This window comes from Cibotium barometz, chromosome 3, assembly GCF_041138505.1.
Source record: "Cibotium barometz isolate CiBa-2024 chromosome 3, ASM4113850v1, whole genome shotgun sequence".
Taxonomy (NCBI): domain Eukaryota; kingdom Viridiplantae; phylum Streptophyta; class Polypodiopsida; order Cyatheales; family Cibotiaceae; genus Cibotium; species Cibotium barometz.
This window is the reverse complement of record NC_141048.1, coordinates 59,835,263-59,851,308: the sequence shown is the minus strand read 5'-3', so window position 1 is coordinate 59,851,308 and position 16,046 is coordinate 59,835,263. Positions and strand designations below refer to the sequence as shown.

The window sequence follows — 16,046 nt, the reverse complement described above, 5'->3', positions numbered from 1 at the left end:
AACACATACGTAAGGAAGATCTAATTGAAAAAAAATATACACAGTATAATACGGAGCAATAGAAGTGTGCATGATTATGTGCAAGAGATCAAAGCATGGGCAGATGCACATGAAGATCTAATTGAAACAAAATATACACAGTATAATACGGAGCAATAGAAGTGTGCATGATTATGTGCAAGAGATCAAAGCATAGGCAGATGCATTGGCATCTATCAATGCACCAATGGATGATGATGATTTGGTTGTTGTTACATTGAAAGGTTTGGGCAAAGAGTACAAATCATTTGACACTTCTATCGCTATGAGAGGTGGTGACCCCTTAGACTTTGAAGAGTTGATTTCACTACTTACTATGGAAGTGTTAAAGCTTGGATTAAGTACATCATGGAGTAGCAGTGCAAGGGACCAAACATTTTACACACAAAGAGGTGTAGAAGCAAGGAGGAGAGATTCTCATTTAGAAGATGTACAGGTGAACGTGGTTGGCAGGATAGATCACCACAACAACAACATAATTTTCAGCCCTCGAATGGCACATGAGGAGGTAGAGAGTCATACTCCCGAGACAGGGGGAGATTGAATTCTAGAGGAAGAGGTAGATGGCAACCTCAACAGCCGTATGGAAGTGGCATTGAGTTTCACTATTGTGGCAATATTGGACATATGGCTAGGGAATGTTACAAGAAGCAGAATGATTTCCGAGGTGGTGAAATTCAACATGGTAACTATGCATCCTCTAGCAATGCAAGTCACAGAAATGAAGATCATTTGTTTGCAATGAAGCATATGATGGGCATTATGACTTCACGTAGTGAAGAAGATGATACTTGGTACATGGATTCTCGCGCATCAAATCATATGACATATCATGGTGAATGGTTCGACAGGAAGTCGCCCACACAAACACAAGGATATGTGGTTACTGGAGATAATACGCAGCATCATATCACTCATGTTGGTAGTCTGCCATTGAAGATACATGATGGGAGAGTGAAGACAATGTCGGATGTATTATATGAGTATGTGCCATCAATCACTAAGAACCTTGCATCCGTGGGTTAAATGGTTGAGTAGGGATTGCAAGTAAGGTTCAATGAGTATGATTGCTTTGTTGAGGATTTCAAGAATAGATGTAAGCTCATTGCAAAGGGACGAAATAAAGAAAGACTATTCACTTTAGATGCAAGTATCCCGAAGTTAAAATCAACCATCTTTTCACACAACCATGGCATTGTGCAGGACATTGATGTGTGGCACACGAGGATTGGACATGTGCATATCCAAAAGCTAAAGTCCATGCAAACCAAAGGGATTGTTGGTGGTTTGCCAAGGTTCAAGTATGATGGAAGCAATCATGTATGTGATGCATGTTAGTTTGGGAAGCAGGCAAGACTTCCATTTCCAAAGGATGGTCAAATGAGCAGAAAGACTTTGAAAATCATTCATAGTGATATCTGGGGTCCAGCACAAATCCCATCCATAAATGGTTGCAGGTAATATGTCACCTGCGTTGATGACTATAGTAGTATACATGGATCTACTTCTTGAGGGAAAAAGACGAAGCAATTGAAATGTTCAAATTGTTAAAGGATATGTTGAGAAGAAATGTGGATAGTGGATCAAATATTTGAGGACAAATGATGGAGGTGAGTTCACCTCACATGCATTTGATGATTTCTTGAGAGATCGTAGGATACGAAGTCAACTTACATGCAGGTACACACCTCAGTAAAATGGAGTTGTTGAGAGAAAGAATAGTCGTTGGTGAGATAACACGAGCCATGCTCAACGGGAAGAGTATGTCAAATCACTATTAGGTAGAAGTATTTGAAATAGCAGTATACTTGTTGAACAAGACATCTATAGTAGTTATTCAAGAGAGTACACCAGAGATGAGGATGACTGGCTATATACCTGACAATGGACACTTGAAAGTTTTTGATTGTGCGCCTTATGTACACGTGCCTGATGAGAAGAGAAGGAAATTGAATCCGGAGGCAGAAAAGTGTGTGTTCATTGGGTATGCACAAGACAGGAAAGCATACAAGTGTTACAATCCAGTGACAAACCAGATCCTCATTAGTCGTGATGTTATATTTGATGAGATGTTTAGTTGGTACAATGACATGGTTGGCCAAAACACCCAAAGTTTTTAGTCGGGTGGTCATAGACCAGATGCCCAGATGACTAGTTTAGCACTCGGGTGGTCAAATTGATCAGAACAGCCACATGAGTGATGAGTGGTTTTGAAGGCGAAACCAGATGCCCAAATCATTTGAACAAACCATGTACAGGTGAATCTTTACAACGAAGCCTTCTTGGACCTAAAGCATGCAACTCCTAGAATCTAGGAGAGTTGCTATTTTTGGCGGACTCTGTTAGAAACTCTGTTCGCGTCAAAACCTCTAGATTTTCGCAAGGATCAAGAGTTACTAAAGCACCTTTGTCAAGTTCTTTATGAGTTGGGATATTTTTAGCACATAAGGTTATGGAAGAATCACCTCTTAAATTAAGACATGTGGCATCTAGAATGAGACAAGTGTCCCTACACTTGTCATTTCACCTTACACTTGTCAATTTAGCTTAACACTTGTCAATTAAAGTAGCCACTTGTCATTTGGAGCTTATTCTTTCCATTCTAGAGCATTGAAGCCTCAAACCTATAAATTTGAGCACTCTCTCTTCATTTGAAACACATTTTCTCATCTATTGTAAGATTCAGGCACTTGTGCCCGTGGTTTGATTCAATAAATTCCTACAAAGGGGGAGGGGTCTGTTCCCCTCTCAATGAGGTCTCATTTCTCTTTTCTATGAATCCTACTTTCTTTCATCAGTTGTGATTGTTGATTAGGTGGTTTTGCTACAATTAGTTTTTCAATTTTGTCACTTTCACGTGCCCCTACGTTACATGGTATCAGAGCTAAGTCTTCTCTTGTGAGAACTTTCCGAGGGTAACAGAATTTTTGGCCAGCACACAGTTTACATTCACCATGTCAAGAGAAGGAGAAAAGAGTATTCATCAATAATGTGGAGGTTCTCGACATTCTTTGACGATGACAGGTGTCTTTTTCAGACTATGAGAAGATTCAAAGACACAAAGAGCTCGAAGAAAATCCAGAGATTCAAGCTTTGGTGGAGAGAAGAGCTAAAGCTAGAGTTGAAGCTAAAGTCTTTGAAGACTTTCTTACTAAGAAGGTTGCTACGATTGATGGTGTTGCTACAGCGAAAGCCTACCTCAACATGAAAGGAGTCTCTACTTCAGAAAAGTCTAAGACCATGAAATTTACTTCACCCACCATCATCAGAGGAGGTAGTCATGCTATAATCTTGAAGTCCCACCATACGCAAGCCGCCTCAACATGAAAGGAGTTTCTACTTCAGAAAAGTCTAAGACCATGAAATTTACTTCACCCACCATCATCAAAGGAGGTAGTCATGCTATAACCTCGAAGTCCCACCATACCCAAGCCGCCTCATCTTGTCCTGAAAATCCTCACAAAAACAAGAAGAAAGCCAAAGAACGATAAATGTCCATGGTGGCTGATTTGCCTAAGACAGTTGCGGCGAAAGGAATAGCAGTTCTTGAAGTAACTTCACAAGTAGCTACCAAGCCGGAGTTCAAGGCCAAAGAAAAGAGCGTCAAGTTTGAAGCTTTTTATGGTAAGAGAGATTCTCAAAAAGCTGCTTCTTTTACTAGGCAATTCGATGCTACTTTTGGTGGTGAAGATTATTCAGAAAAGTCCAAGATCAAGATGGCGAGAATGCACTTGAAGGATGCTGCCTTGAATTGGTGGCTCAAGATTGTCCATGAAGAGAAAGAACCAAAGACATGGAAGGACTTCAAGGAGATGTTCAATAAGAAATCTTTACCTTCATCCTTTGAAGCTGATGTGCAGCAGGAATGGGATGAATTGAAGCAAAAGCAAGGTGAGAATGTTGAAACTTATATCAATAAGTTTGTTGCAACCTCTCTCAATGAAATTCCCTCAAGTATGGAGATGAGGAAGTTTATCCATGGATTACATCCAACACTTCGATGGGCAGTCACAATGACAAAACCAGACACCTTGGAAGCAAGTCAAGATATGGCCATAGAAGCAAAAGGATTGCATATGCCTTGGACGATTGGAAAGTCTTACAAAGAAGAGTCCCAAAAGAAGAAGGCCAAGGTGTTTGACCAAAAGAAGTCAAAACAACAAGAGCAGAAGCTAAAGGATGGTGGTAAACCACCTCTTCCATCCAAAAGGAAGCTAATATATCAACAGCTGGCAGAGTATACCAAGGAAAATGCTTCAACTATGGAGAAAAAGGACATATGGTTGGCCAACGTCCCAGTAAGCCAAAGAAGAAGAATCAACCGCAAAAATCACCTCAGGTGAATGCTCTCACTGAACAACTCATGCAACTAGATGATACTCCTTCAAAGAAGAGGAAGCTGTTTATGGCTTGGGGCAAGGTTGCTAATCAGCCTGTTCTTATCCACTTTGATATTGGTGCTACTCACCATTATATCCATCCTTGGATCGTTAAAGCTCTCGAACTGCCTAAGGAGAGGTTTGACACTCCAAAAACATCAAGTGTTGCCTTTGAAGGGATACCTTAGATCATCCCAATCCTCGAGAAACCAAGGTATCACCCACCTGTGTTTTGAGAGACCCTAACCATGTACATGGAATCTTGTATCAAGAATATTGAAGATAAATATAACTTGGACATGTTGTCTGACCGAGCACAACAGGCTTCATGATTAGACATGAGTTCTTATTGCGGAGGAAATCATGAATGGACATGCTTCCATCCCTAAGCGGGGAAGTCATGGACATACTTCCATCCCTAAGTGGGGAAGTGTGATTAGTGATTAGACATGCTTTATAAAGCATAATAGACTATGCACTCTTACCTTTATTAGGGAGAGTATAGATGGATACAAACAAGGTCACCGCGAAACGTTTCACTGCTGAAACGAAACGTTGTTGAAACGATTATATACATAAAATCTAAAGGCTGAGGAGCCAAATCTGAAATTTCATATTTGGGCCTTCAATTGGAGAGAAAAAGTGTAATTTTCTTCTCCAGTTTAGAAGCCTAAATGTGAAGTTTCAAATTTGGGCCTGGCAAAATGTGAAATTTTAGATTTAGGCCTTCAATTAGAAAGCGAAAGTTCAATTTCCCCCTCCAATTTGGGAGCCCAAATATGAAGTTTCAAATTTGGGCATGGCATAATGTGAAATTTCAGATTTGGGCCTTCAATTGGAGAGCAAAAGTTCAATTTCCCCCTCCAACCTTCAAACTTATTTACAGATTTACTTTAATACTTACAATCAAGAAAACAAAAGTACCAAAATCCAATAGCGAATAACCAAACAAAGTTTAAAGCTACGATGCATTGTTGATTACATCCATGGACAATTCTAAGTGATTTCCTCATTCTGTATACATGTTACATAAACAATAAATAACATGCCTCATACTTGATGGAGGCAGTGCCGACCTCTCACGCGCCTTCAGTGGGATCCGGGAGAGTGGACTTGGCATGATCCAGTGGATCGGGAGGAGACTGTGGATGCCTCCTCCTTTGCATATACTGCGCGGCTAGGCCGCAGGATCCAAATGCCCTTGATAGATGACACACCGGCAGCAACAGCACATTGGCAGTCTTGGGGCCTCTCACAGCGTTTCCTTCCAGATTTCCGAAAGAGACTGTGGGACAGCTTTCAGCCAAGAAAGATCACCCTCTTTCTTTGGTTGATGGCACATAGTAGTTTGGCGGTCAGTACTTGGCCAGCAGTTGGTGGTCGACCAGTAGCTTGCCTGTGGTGTGGCCACCCCCAGGAGACTAAGACATTGCCTTTGGGATTGCCCGAAGGCTCAGCAGATTTGGCAACGGATTCTCTGCATCTTTGCTATGGACAGGGCATCGACCCGGATCATCACATGGGGCACTGTCGCTTGGGCCACAGAGGCTGGAGTGGTCAGGGCTTATGAGGAGGATGGGGGAGGGCTAGGCCTTCAGATCTCTCACCATCATATTGCAGCAGTACCAGTCACAACCCCACCTACAGGCGACTGGCGGCAAGTTTCATGCCAACGATGGGAGATTGGCAGTAGCATAGGAACTTGGCACATTTGGTGTGCTAGATGCAGCGAGGCCATCAAGGGTACCCACACTCCGCTGGCACTGGGCAGAGGCCATCAGGAGCATATGGCTTGATATCATTCACACCCTCCGCGGTTAGTGGGGGAAGTTACAGGGAGGTTCTGATTGCATGCGAAAGCGGCGGAAAGCTTTCTTGAGACTTTGGAGGCCTGGCCCTTTCCTCATAGATAAAGGCGGTGACCCCATTTGGCATTACAAACCACCTGTGTGGTTCCCCCCCCCTCCCCTTGTATGAGATATCCTTATCCTCATGGAGCGGCCAGCCGGAGGAGAAGCGTCTCTTCCCCTCATGATCATTTGATTCCCGCCCTTAAATGAAGTGAGATTGTATGTAGCCCTTTGTGGTTGTATCTAGCCTTTTGTGGCCAGTTTTTTCTTTAACTAATTGAAGGATCTTTTTCTCAGGGAAAAAAAACTTATCACTTCGTGTTCTTCTCACACAAGATGAATCCTCTCAATGGTGGTCCTAAAAAGCACTTGCACATGCATAATCGCTGAGAAACACTGATACACTATTCAATTTGGAAAACTTTCACAGTTGAATAGTAAAATTCTAACTTGGGCTTGATTGTACTGAAGGAGGAGACCATCAATGACGAGGTTGAATTTCTAGTACTTGCTAGCGATGGTTTGTGGGATGTCGTATCCAATCAGGTATGAGTAACATAAGTGGGTTTGTTTTAGTACCATGTAGTATTTGGAAATTTGTTTTTCATACACCATATTTTCTCATTCAGGATGCTGTCTCCATGGTTCAATCCATTCCAAATGCTGAAGAGGCAGCGAGAAGATTGACAGAGGAGGCCTTGAGCAGGGGAAGCGCAGATAATATCACTTGTGTTGTTGTTCGTTTTCATAATGATGTTGCTTGAAGATCGAGGAAACATTCATAGGTGCGGCATTTGCTGCTGTTAGAAACTTTATACTGGAATATTTAGGCCTTTCTGTGCTAAGGACTGGGAAAGGGTTTTAATTGTAGCCGACTGCTTAGCTATTCATCATAGTTAACTAGCTAGTATTGTCAATGCTAAGTTCAGGGGAATTTCTTGGAGGAATGATGTTAACTAAAATTTCATTTTGATGTGAAATTGGACAGGCAACATTCAATGTTCGGTGAAGTTTGACATTCCAGCATTGTGTGCTTCATCCAATAGATGGCATTGCACTCTTTATGTGCTGTCGGCGACTTGTCAAATTATCATCGTATAGTTCAGATTCTTTGTTTTACTTGCCTTCATTTGCCAATTTTCCGAAGGTTCATTAGAGTAAGATCCACTCAATCACGTGGAATGTCCCTTGCCCTGGGAGTCTGTCAAGCTTCACATGGGACATTATACATAATTTGTGATGACAGGGAGTAACTAGTCTTCTTGTACTTGGTCTTTTTGAGTGACAATTTAACATGGTTACTACACAAGCTGCAAAAGGAGCATGGATGCAGATAGAGATTCCTGTATGAGGGCAGCGTGCATGCCCAGTAACCCACACTAGGGACCAAAGCCTTAACACTTCTTGGGCATTGTTAAATACTTCCACATGGAAAATTCTTGCGCTCCCCCTCGGGAATGTTGAACCCCAATTTAGGAATCCTCTTGTCCAATATAATAATAAGCCTCTCCCTCTCTTAGGAGGATGCCTTCACCTAATCTAGGGTAAATGTGTTAAATACTCTTTAAGGTAGTCTTCATTTATCCAATCTGAGTTGGATGAGGCGTTGTTGAACCTCATGTGAAAGCTCTATTGATTTTTCTCGCCTGTGAGTTATCGCTCCTAACTAAAAGCACTCTAGCTCTTTTCCTTTCCATGGATCCTTTCGTTTCTTTTTCATGGATCATTAGTAACAAGTTTTGTTGATGCTGTCTTAAAAGACCCATAAAAAGGAGGTGACTTCTCTAGTGCTTTGGTAATCCAAGTCTAAAAGTTATTTGACCTTTTCTACAATCCAAAAGGACCACAGTACATGCTAGATAGCTTAGGGTTTGCTGCCTTTTGATGGCAGTCTACACTTGTAAAACCCATTTCAAGACGCTTGACGTATTTCTTGAGACACCACAAATAAGAAGCCTGGATATGTGTCTTGCATGAGGTCTTACACATGATATACCGATGAAGCCCGTCCACACATCTGCAATCCATGGCCCTTTACACATACATAAGAAATATATCCATCAGGACATAGGTGGGGCTAACACTTGCCAGGTAATCATAGGCTCCAATCTAGATATAACAATGAGCCACCCATGTCCCATACCACACACTCCCTAGTTCTCATGATTGTCATTGTTGTGACTAGTCAGTGGGCTAACCAATAGTTGGATCCTTGGGAGGCCTCTCTTCCAAGATTTGAGTTCCGCCAAGGAAATCTTCCACAAATGGGTAACTATATAGCTCATAATCCATTGCATATTATAATGAGTTGCACGATTTGTCTCTATGTCAATCTCATTCTTCAAAAACGGGGCAAAAATTTCCACTTGATGAAGCATGCATGTCCCATACCTCGCACCCCTAGTCTCACAACTATCACTAGAACAACTCGCTAGTGTTGTAACCTATAGTTGGCTCCTTGGGAGGCCTCCCTTCCAAGGTCTTGTAATTGATATTTCTAGTGTTAGGTGTTCAAGTAATTGGACATTATGTATGAGCTCATCTAATAAATCAAAGTCTAACAAAGAGACATAGCGTGTGAATCAGATCAATGTGTGCATAAGTCTTCATGAGATAAAATGATTGGAAAGAGTATCCTTTTTTAAGGTCTTATTCCATTTCCTAGTCGCACACGGGAATTTCACTCGCCTACACACACCCCATACTAACCCCACACACCGGAGCACCACAAGGGTGTACCACTCTTTCCAAATATTAGCCACTTTATAGGTAGCGGATAAGCAACGAGACAAACCCCACAAGTTAGTCGCTCAACCGATTGGAGTGAACACCTTGCACAGCTTTGGTAGAATTGGGCGTCGTAAGTCGAGTCACAATCTTTGATGTCCATGGCAACCATCGTCCCTAATCCAAAGCATGAGCTTGAAGGGCGGGGGAGTGCCGAAGAGGAAGGTGGAAGCAAGCGCCATGATGATCGAACGATTATGACCTAAAGAGTGCGGATTTGAATCCAAGTTCTCCCGTAGAAAGTCCAAGTTCTCCTAAAGAGTGCGGATGGCTATCTACGTGCCCACCTGCACGTGAACACATCCTTAGTGTAAGATGTCTCCAAGAGGATTTGAATCCAAGTTCTCCCATAGAAAGTCCAAGGTCTTAAACACTAGGCTACCGCCTTGGACACGGGAAGAGTGTCTTCCATTTGTAGAGTACTTACAATAGTGCTAAGCATTTCGCTACTAAGATAGAGTGCTTCTATGGTAGCAACAAAAGATGCTACAACTTGCAAGAAAGAGTATTCGAAGTGTATAGTTTAGAGTATGGCTAATTTATTTACCCAAGAATTTCTAGATATTCTCACATAATGAGTACTAGAAAAGTTTGTAAAGAAGTATATTATGAACCTTGTTGGTCTTGAACAAATTTAAAGAGGCTTTACAGATTGTGTCTACTGAATGGAGTACATGTGTATCCTATCTTTCATGTTAGTAGACTAAAAGAAGTGATCTATGGAGGAGATAGCTTGGTGTCTGACCAAGAGTTTGCAAGACTTTAGGATCTATCTATTAATGTTCCCCATAAGTCGGTTGCGGTTGTTGATCATAGAGAAGAAACATGTCAATTTTTTGAATGGCTAATCATAACACATGTGAGAATGGTGTTTCACTTGGATCCCAACATCCAAATTTTGTCTCCTAGTCTTCTTCTCATCAAGAGGGAAGAATGTTAGGCCCATTTTTAGACATTATGATAAATTTACAAACCTTTAAAAATAAATTCAAAAATGCATGGATGTTACTTGGATCGGAAAGAGATTGTTGGGTTTATATGGAAGACAAGGTTTATTGAGAAAGAGAAGACCCCAATTCACGAAGTAAGAACATTAAGGCCTTACTTTTTGTTGCAACAATAAGGATTATATATATTAGGTCTTTTTATAGAGAAAGACCTAATGAAAGCTTTAAGTAACCTCTTGATTCATATGATTTAATTTGGAAAGGAGTATGTGTTTAGCATTAAGGTTTTTGGCTTAAACAATGATAGATAACTTTGATTTTTTTTCTAAAGAGAGGTGTTCAAAATAAAAATAGGTAATGTCATGAAAAAGAGTAATGCATGTGGATACTCCTTGTGGCTCGTGGAACGGGCGTATCTATCCTAGGTTTGCCATATGCCTTTGACGCATAGCTTGTGATAGCTATGAAGGCTACCTAGGCCACTCCATCGCCTTCCAGCATACGCCATGAATCCGTTCTTATATCACGGGCAGCGAGAGACTTGGCCACATGTATATCTTGCATCACCCTTTCTCAATTCTACCCCACATAGAAGATCCATGTAACCAACATACGTCATAGATATACACCTTACATTACAACCTTCATCAACAAGGTAATTAGCAGCTCTATGAAAATTTTCAATAGGGATTAAAATAACCCCATATCTCTCCTCTAAAGCCATAAAACCTATACACATTACAAAGGTTTCCACAACCTTCATAAAACCTACACACATCACAAAGGTTTTCATAACCTTTTTTTCCCCTCCAATCAAACCATTCTAAGAGGATGGTTTTCACTCATCAAGGTTAGCACAAAAGCTTAATTTTCTAATAAGAGAAAATTCTTTCATAGGTATTTGTTCAAGTCAAGAACTTACCTTAGCCTTACCATATTATGTGTCATTGGGTCTTGCCTTCGAGCCATAAAACAACTCCTCGACATGGGTGCATTAGCTTATCTTTCACGACCTCACTATGTTGTCACACCAGAATGTTCCTTTGCTAACAGGGTGAAGGTAGATCTCTCTATGCCTTGATGGAGGCAAAAAGAGAATGTTCTTCGTGGTGGTTCTCTCACAAAAGGTGAGGGAAGGAGAAGTTAATGAGAGATAAACCTACAAGCAAACCTACAATCCACCAATAATATTGAAATAATAGAGAAGAGAAGAGCTCACAAGTATGGTATTGCAAGGGAATGATTGTGTATTGCTTAATGTCAAAGTGACATATATAAGTGACTAGTTTTTACACTAGGTTGACCAAACTTAAAAATCGTCCAACCACTATTACTAGTTTTAAGCAAGTATGTGCTCGCACTTGTTAGACTCTCCCTATTTGACATTAAGCTCAAGGTAAGGCCTCTCTATACATACTCCACTTAAAAAAGATAAGTGTCTGTTTGATCAGATATAAGACAGCAAAGTGCCTTACGGTAAGCACCTTACAATAGGTCAGCGAGTGAAACCTTGTTAACTTACGAAGTGGGTATCATGATCTCCATTTCTAGTGGTTACCGCGTCCTTGCATCTTGCATCATCCAAGTCGATGGTGAGCTAGCTACTAGGTCAGAGAGGTGTGGTGGAAGCTATGAAGTTGGCGAGGTTAAGTGTTAGATTCGGGACCGATCCGCAGTCAGCGGATACAAGGCATGTTATTTCTCTAGAAGACTGAGTCCTGCCATCTTTTCCTTCTAAGGAATCTTTAAGGTTATCCTCATCTTCATCTTAAGTAAAGGACCAGTGTAGGATTGATGAGGGTAAGGGAATCCTTAGGGAACCAACTCATGGTTGGTAAGGTGTCAAGGTCAATGTAGTGGGGCCTATGAGAGAATTATGTCTAGGTTCTCTCGCTGCCGCCCTTCCAAAGGGGTATCATCTTAGGCAATGGTTTTCTGCTTATGGATTTTGGTGTGTACCTAGGAGATGAGGGCTTATTTGCATTGGAGGAGTTCTTGATAGGCTACTTTCTCGAGCTACCCCTTTAGTTATGGCTTGGTTATACTCCTCATGGAAATTGGTGAGATGAATTTGTTTAGCTCTTTGGTTACTTTGTTGCAAGACCATCTTCATACTCCTTTGGTCAACTTGGGCTTCTTTGTCTTTAGCTTGCTTGCCCTCATCTAGGAGTTGGTCCCTTTGGGCTTCATGTGCTTAGTATTTAGTTGGAGGGCATTCATGTGTTACTTGTGAGTGTTGGCTTGCTCCTCTTGAGCAGCCTCAATAGCAATGGGCTCGTTCTCTAAATCCTATGGACTTCTCTTTCTACTTTCTTGAGCTCAGCTTCTAGTTTCTTCTCATTGGCAGCCTAAACCAATTATTGGGAGTGGTTAAGCTTCCAACGCTCTTCACCCATAGACTCATCCTCACCCTTGAGCTCATGTTGTTTGCAAAGGATGTCTCGGCCACATGGCCAATAAGCTCAACCCACTAGTGAGTGTCAATTTTTGAAGTGCTTGGAATATAGGATGTTACCGAGGTGGAAGGCTGACCAAAGCAGATGTGGTAGAGGTTCGGGTGACATGTGGGAGTGGATGACAAATTTGTGGGGGGCAAGAGGACCCTACTCATTGGTCACTTGGTGACTTTCTTGATGGGCACCTTCGGCTTGGGCTCCAAGCACACGTCCCTAACGTGGATTATGTGCAAAAAAGAAGTCATGTGGCTTAGACATATCACTTGTGAGAAGATGATAGGATCTTTCTAATGAGTGGGTTGGGGAATGGGGATGTGGTTTCTCTTGGGAAAGGGACACATGGGTGAGACCAAATTTTCCTTCATGGTTGCCCTTGGTGAGGAAACTGAGGGGTTTTCTAATGTTTCTAGCTTTTGCCTCTTTGGGGGAAGTTGAGGCTTAGGGTTGCCAAAGAGACACTACTTCATAAGCTAGGAAAAGGTTGGGCAAGGCACAAGGGATGATAGCTCTTTGCTGATAGCATGACAAAGGACCTTTGTAAGCATATGGAGTGTTAAGTGTTAAGGGTTACCTAAGATGATGGTATGAAGTTAGACGATGATGCTTAGGATGTTAATGGATTTGGGAAGTCCTTGTTCACCAAGGGTATGGTAAACATTCCATGGGGGAGTTTAAGCATCATGATTCTTCTTAATTGGTTGATAATGCAATTAGTAGCCGATCCATCTCTTCAAGGATGATGCATTCTCTACTTGTTGCAAGCTGTATTTTTAGATCCAATGAAAACTTTGCTTCAAAAGAAACAGCAATCGTCGATTGTGATTTTTTGATCGCGGTGATGCTTAGTGCGGATGGCATGAGGGGTGGCTAGCCCAACAAGGTCCACGTCTCCCAAGACAAGACGTTATGACTAGCCCCAATGTCAACAACCAAGGCTAAGTGGTGTTTTAGGGAAACTCTAGCTCAAGATGAGTAGGTTTCTTCATCGTTTTTGTCTCAGCTGCATGTACAAAGATATGTGTATGCTTATTAGGAACCTACGGCATCTTTGGTTCTTTTTTACCAACTTCTCATTTCTCCTCCCTTTTCTTGTGAATTTGATAGATCTTATCATGGGTGAGAGTCCATAGTAGCATATTAGCTTGCTACCATTGAAGTATCCTTGGCCTCTGTAATTGACTTTCCATTTGGTGTTCTTGATATTGTACATATGTAAACATAAGTACCATTTCTCATATCTTCTTACACTTTAGGTTATGTCTTCTTGCAATTAAAATGCTTGGAACCAAGTAACATATCTTCCTTGAGGTTATGCCTTCTTGAAATTTAAAGGCTTCAAACCAAGAGTTCCATTGGCATGACTACATCAAGCATGAATATAAGCTGGAAAGTTGTGAAACTTGTAAGCGGTGTTGTAGGCCCATAGAGCAGAGTGCAGCTCTCCATGCCTTGGTGAGAATAGTGCACAACATCTAGATTATGCTTTTAGTCTTTGAGCCTTCTCATTGTGTACCACGCTATCCTCGATGTTGTAGGGCTTGAAGTACTCGAGCAATTGCCTTAGGTCTTTCTCTTGAGGCTCAACGAGACGAGCACTTTGAGTTTTGCTTCCTTCTTTACCTCAGCCTTGACTTTATTAAGCTTGCATCTAGCAGCTTGGTAGAGCTTATCTTGATCAAAGCTCCTTGTCACCTTTATTGGCCATTGTCTTGGCCTTAAGGGTAATCTTTGTTAGGCCAACTTCCCACTATCTAGAGTAGGTCACATGTGAATCCATGGCCTCAACATAATGAAGCCAATGAAGATCCTTCTCCATAGGGAGAAGATACTACTTATGCTTTCTATGTGGTTTTCTCCTCTTGGCCTTCCCACTATCTAGAGTAGGTCACATGTGAATCCATGGCCTCAACATAATGAAGCCAATGAAGATCCTTCTCCATAGGGAGAAGATACTTCTTATGCTTTCTATGTGGTTTTCTCCTCTTGGCCGAGTGACTGTGGACAATACAAAAGTTTATCCACATAGGAGTCCTCACTAGATGAACCACTAGCTACTTCTGGTTCAAGGTCATTATTTGCTCCCAAAAGGGATGCTACCCTAGATGAACCACTAGATAGGAGGCATCCACATAGAAGTCCTCTCATTAGATGCTACTTCCACCACAAAGAAGTCCTCACTAGATAGGAGCCATCCACATAGAAGTCCTCTCATTAGATGCTACTTCCACCACAAAGAAGTCCTCACTAGATGAACCACTCGCTACTTTTGGTTCAAGGTCATTATTTTCTCGCAAAAGCATTAATAGGGAGGCTGTTTCTGTCATGTCCTATCTTGCAAACCTTTTTCCAAGGCTTTATAGAAAAGTGTGCATGGTTTACCCAATTCATGAATCCGATGCTCATATTCATTAGGCTCTCGAGAAGAGGCTCATATTCCTAGTTCTCATCTTCAGTATTGTACCATTTGCATATATTAACTAAAGCGGTTTGGATAATTGTGTTGGACTAATTGACAAGAATGCCTCAACCCATGGGATGAATCTTTCTTGTTTTTCAACAAGTCCTGGTTACCTTTGTGTATGTAAATGTGATATTTTCCCAAAGCATGAACCAGCCTTACTTCTCTCATGTAAGGCCTTCCAAGGATCATTGTATATGACCCTCTTCTCTAGAAATCCATCACACGAATGTGTGGTGGAAACTGGGTCCGAAGGTCTTGATCTTTACATCTTGTAGGACACTTAAGGATTTGGTTATGTTTTCACTGCTAAGCTCAACCATGAGGCTCGTGACTATGAGTTGTGGGTTTCCCCTAGTCCTCCCAGCAATCCTTGGTGATTATGCTGACACCAACACCACCATCTAAGATCATGGAGATCATCATTCCTTTGTTGATAGGTAACACAACATTCATTTTTTCAATTTTAAAATAATACCCCAGCTTGTTCAAGGAAACTTTTAGTTGTCCTTTGGTTTTGGTTATGGACGGAAGGTACTCATCACGGCTCATCCTCTTCCTCTTTGAGTTTAGGTTTAATTAATTCATCTAGTCAAATAAGTCTCTCCGAAGTTGAGAGTTTCCTTACAAAAGAGGAATTATCAAAACTTGGGTTCTAAGGATAAGAAGGTTGTGAGGCATGATATATCCCGCACGGGCAATATTCACACTCACTTGGTTTGTACTCACATTGAGGTGGGCATGGGCCTACCAATATGTAAAGAATGTGCATTGCTCCTTCCCTAGGAGGCATGCCTATGAAGGGGATGAAATCAAGCTGTCGACAACAATGATCTCGGAGAAAATGTTATGGTGACTATGATGACTCATGGAAGGCCAACTTTTACCTCCTCCCACCACACTGAGTCCTCCTTCACTACATCTAGCAATGCGAGGTCTGGGTAAATTAGTTCCAAAGGTAGAGGCTCCAAAATTGGCTCTTTTTGTGGCCTCTTAAGAGTGGTTACACGTTCAATTTAAAGCCTTTATCATGCCAAGAGGTTCTTTAACTAGTTCTATGATTGGTGCTTTGGTACAAGGTCTGGGGGTACACTTAGGCGAGGGCCAATGGTTCATACTAGACCATTTAC

At 41.6% G+C, this 16,046-nt stretch overlaps 1 protein-coding gene across 3 annotated transcripts in view; it reads left to right on the top strand.

Moving 5' to 3' along the window:
* The window catches only part of LOC147640335 (putative protein phosphatase 2C 59), a 95,643-nt gene extending 88,122 nt beyond the window's left edge, over positions 1 to 7,521 (top strand). For 2 of the 3 annotated variants that reach the window (XM_086779369.1, XM_086779355.1), the window contains exons 8-9: positions 6,740 to 6,814; positions 6,898 to 7,248. In XM_086779369.1, the coding sequence (XP_086635495.1) occupies positions 6,740 to 6,814; positions 6,898 to 7,032 (210 nt within the window). In that variant the 3' untranslated portion in view covers positions 7,033 to 7,248. The other variant, XM_086779362.1, reaches the window with a different exon arrangement.
* The last annotated feature ends 8,525 nt before the right edge of the window (positions 7,522 to 16,046 follow it).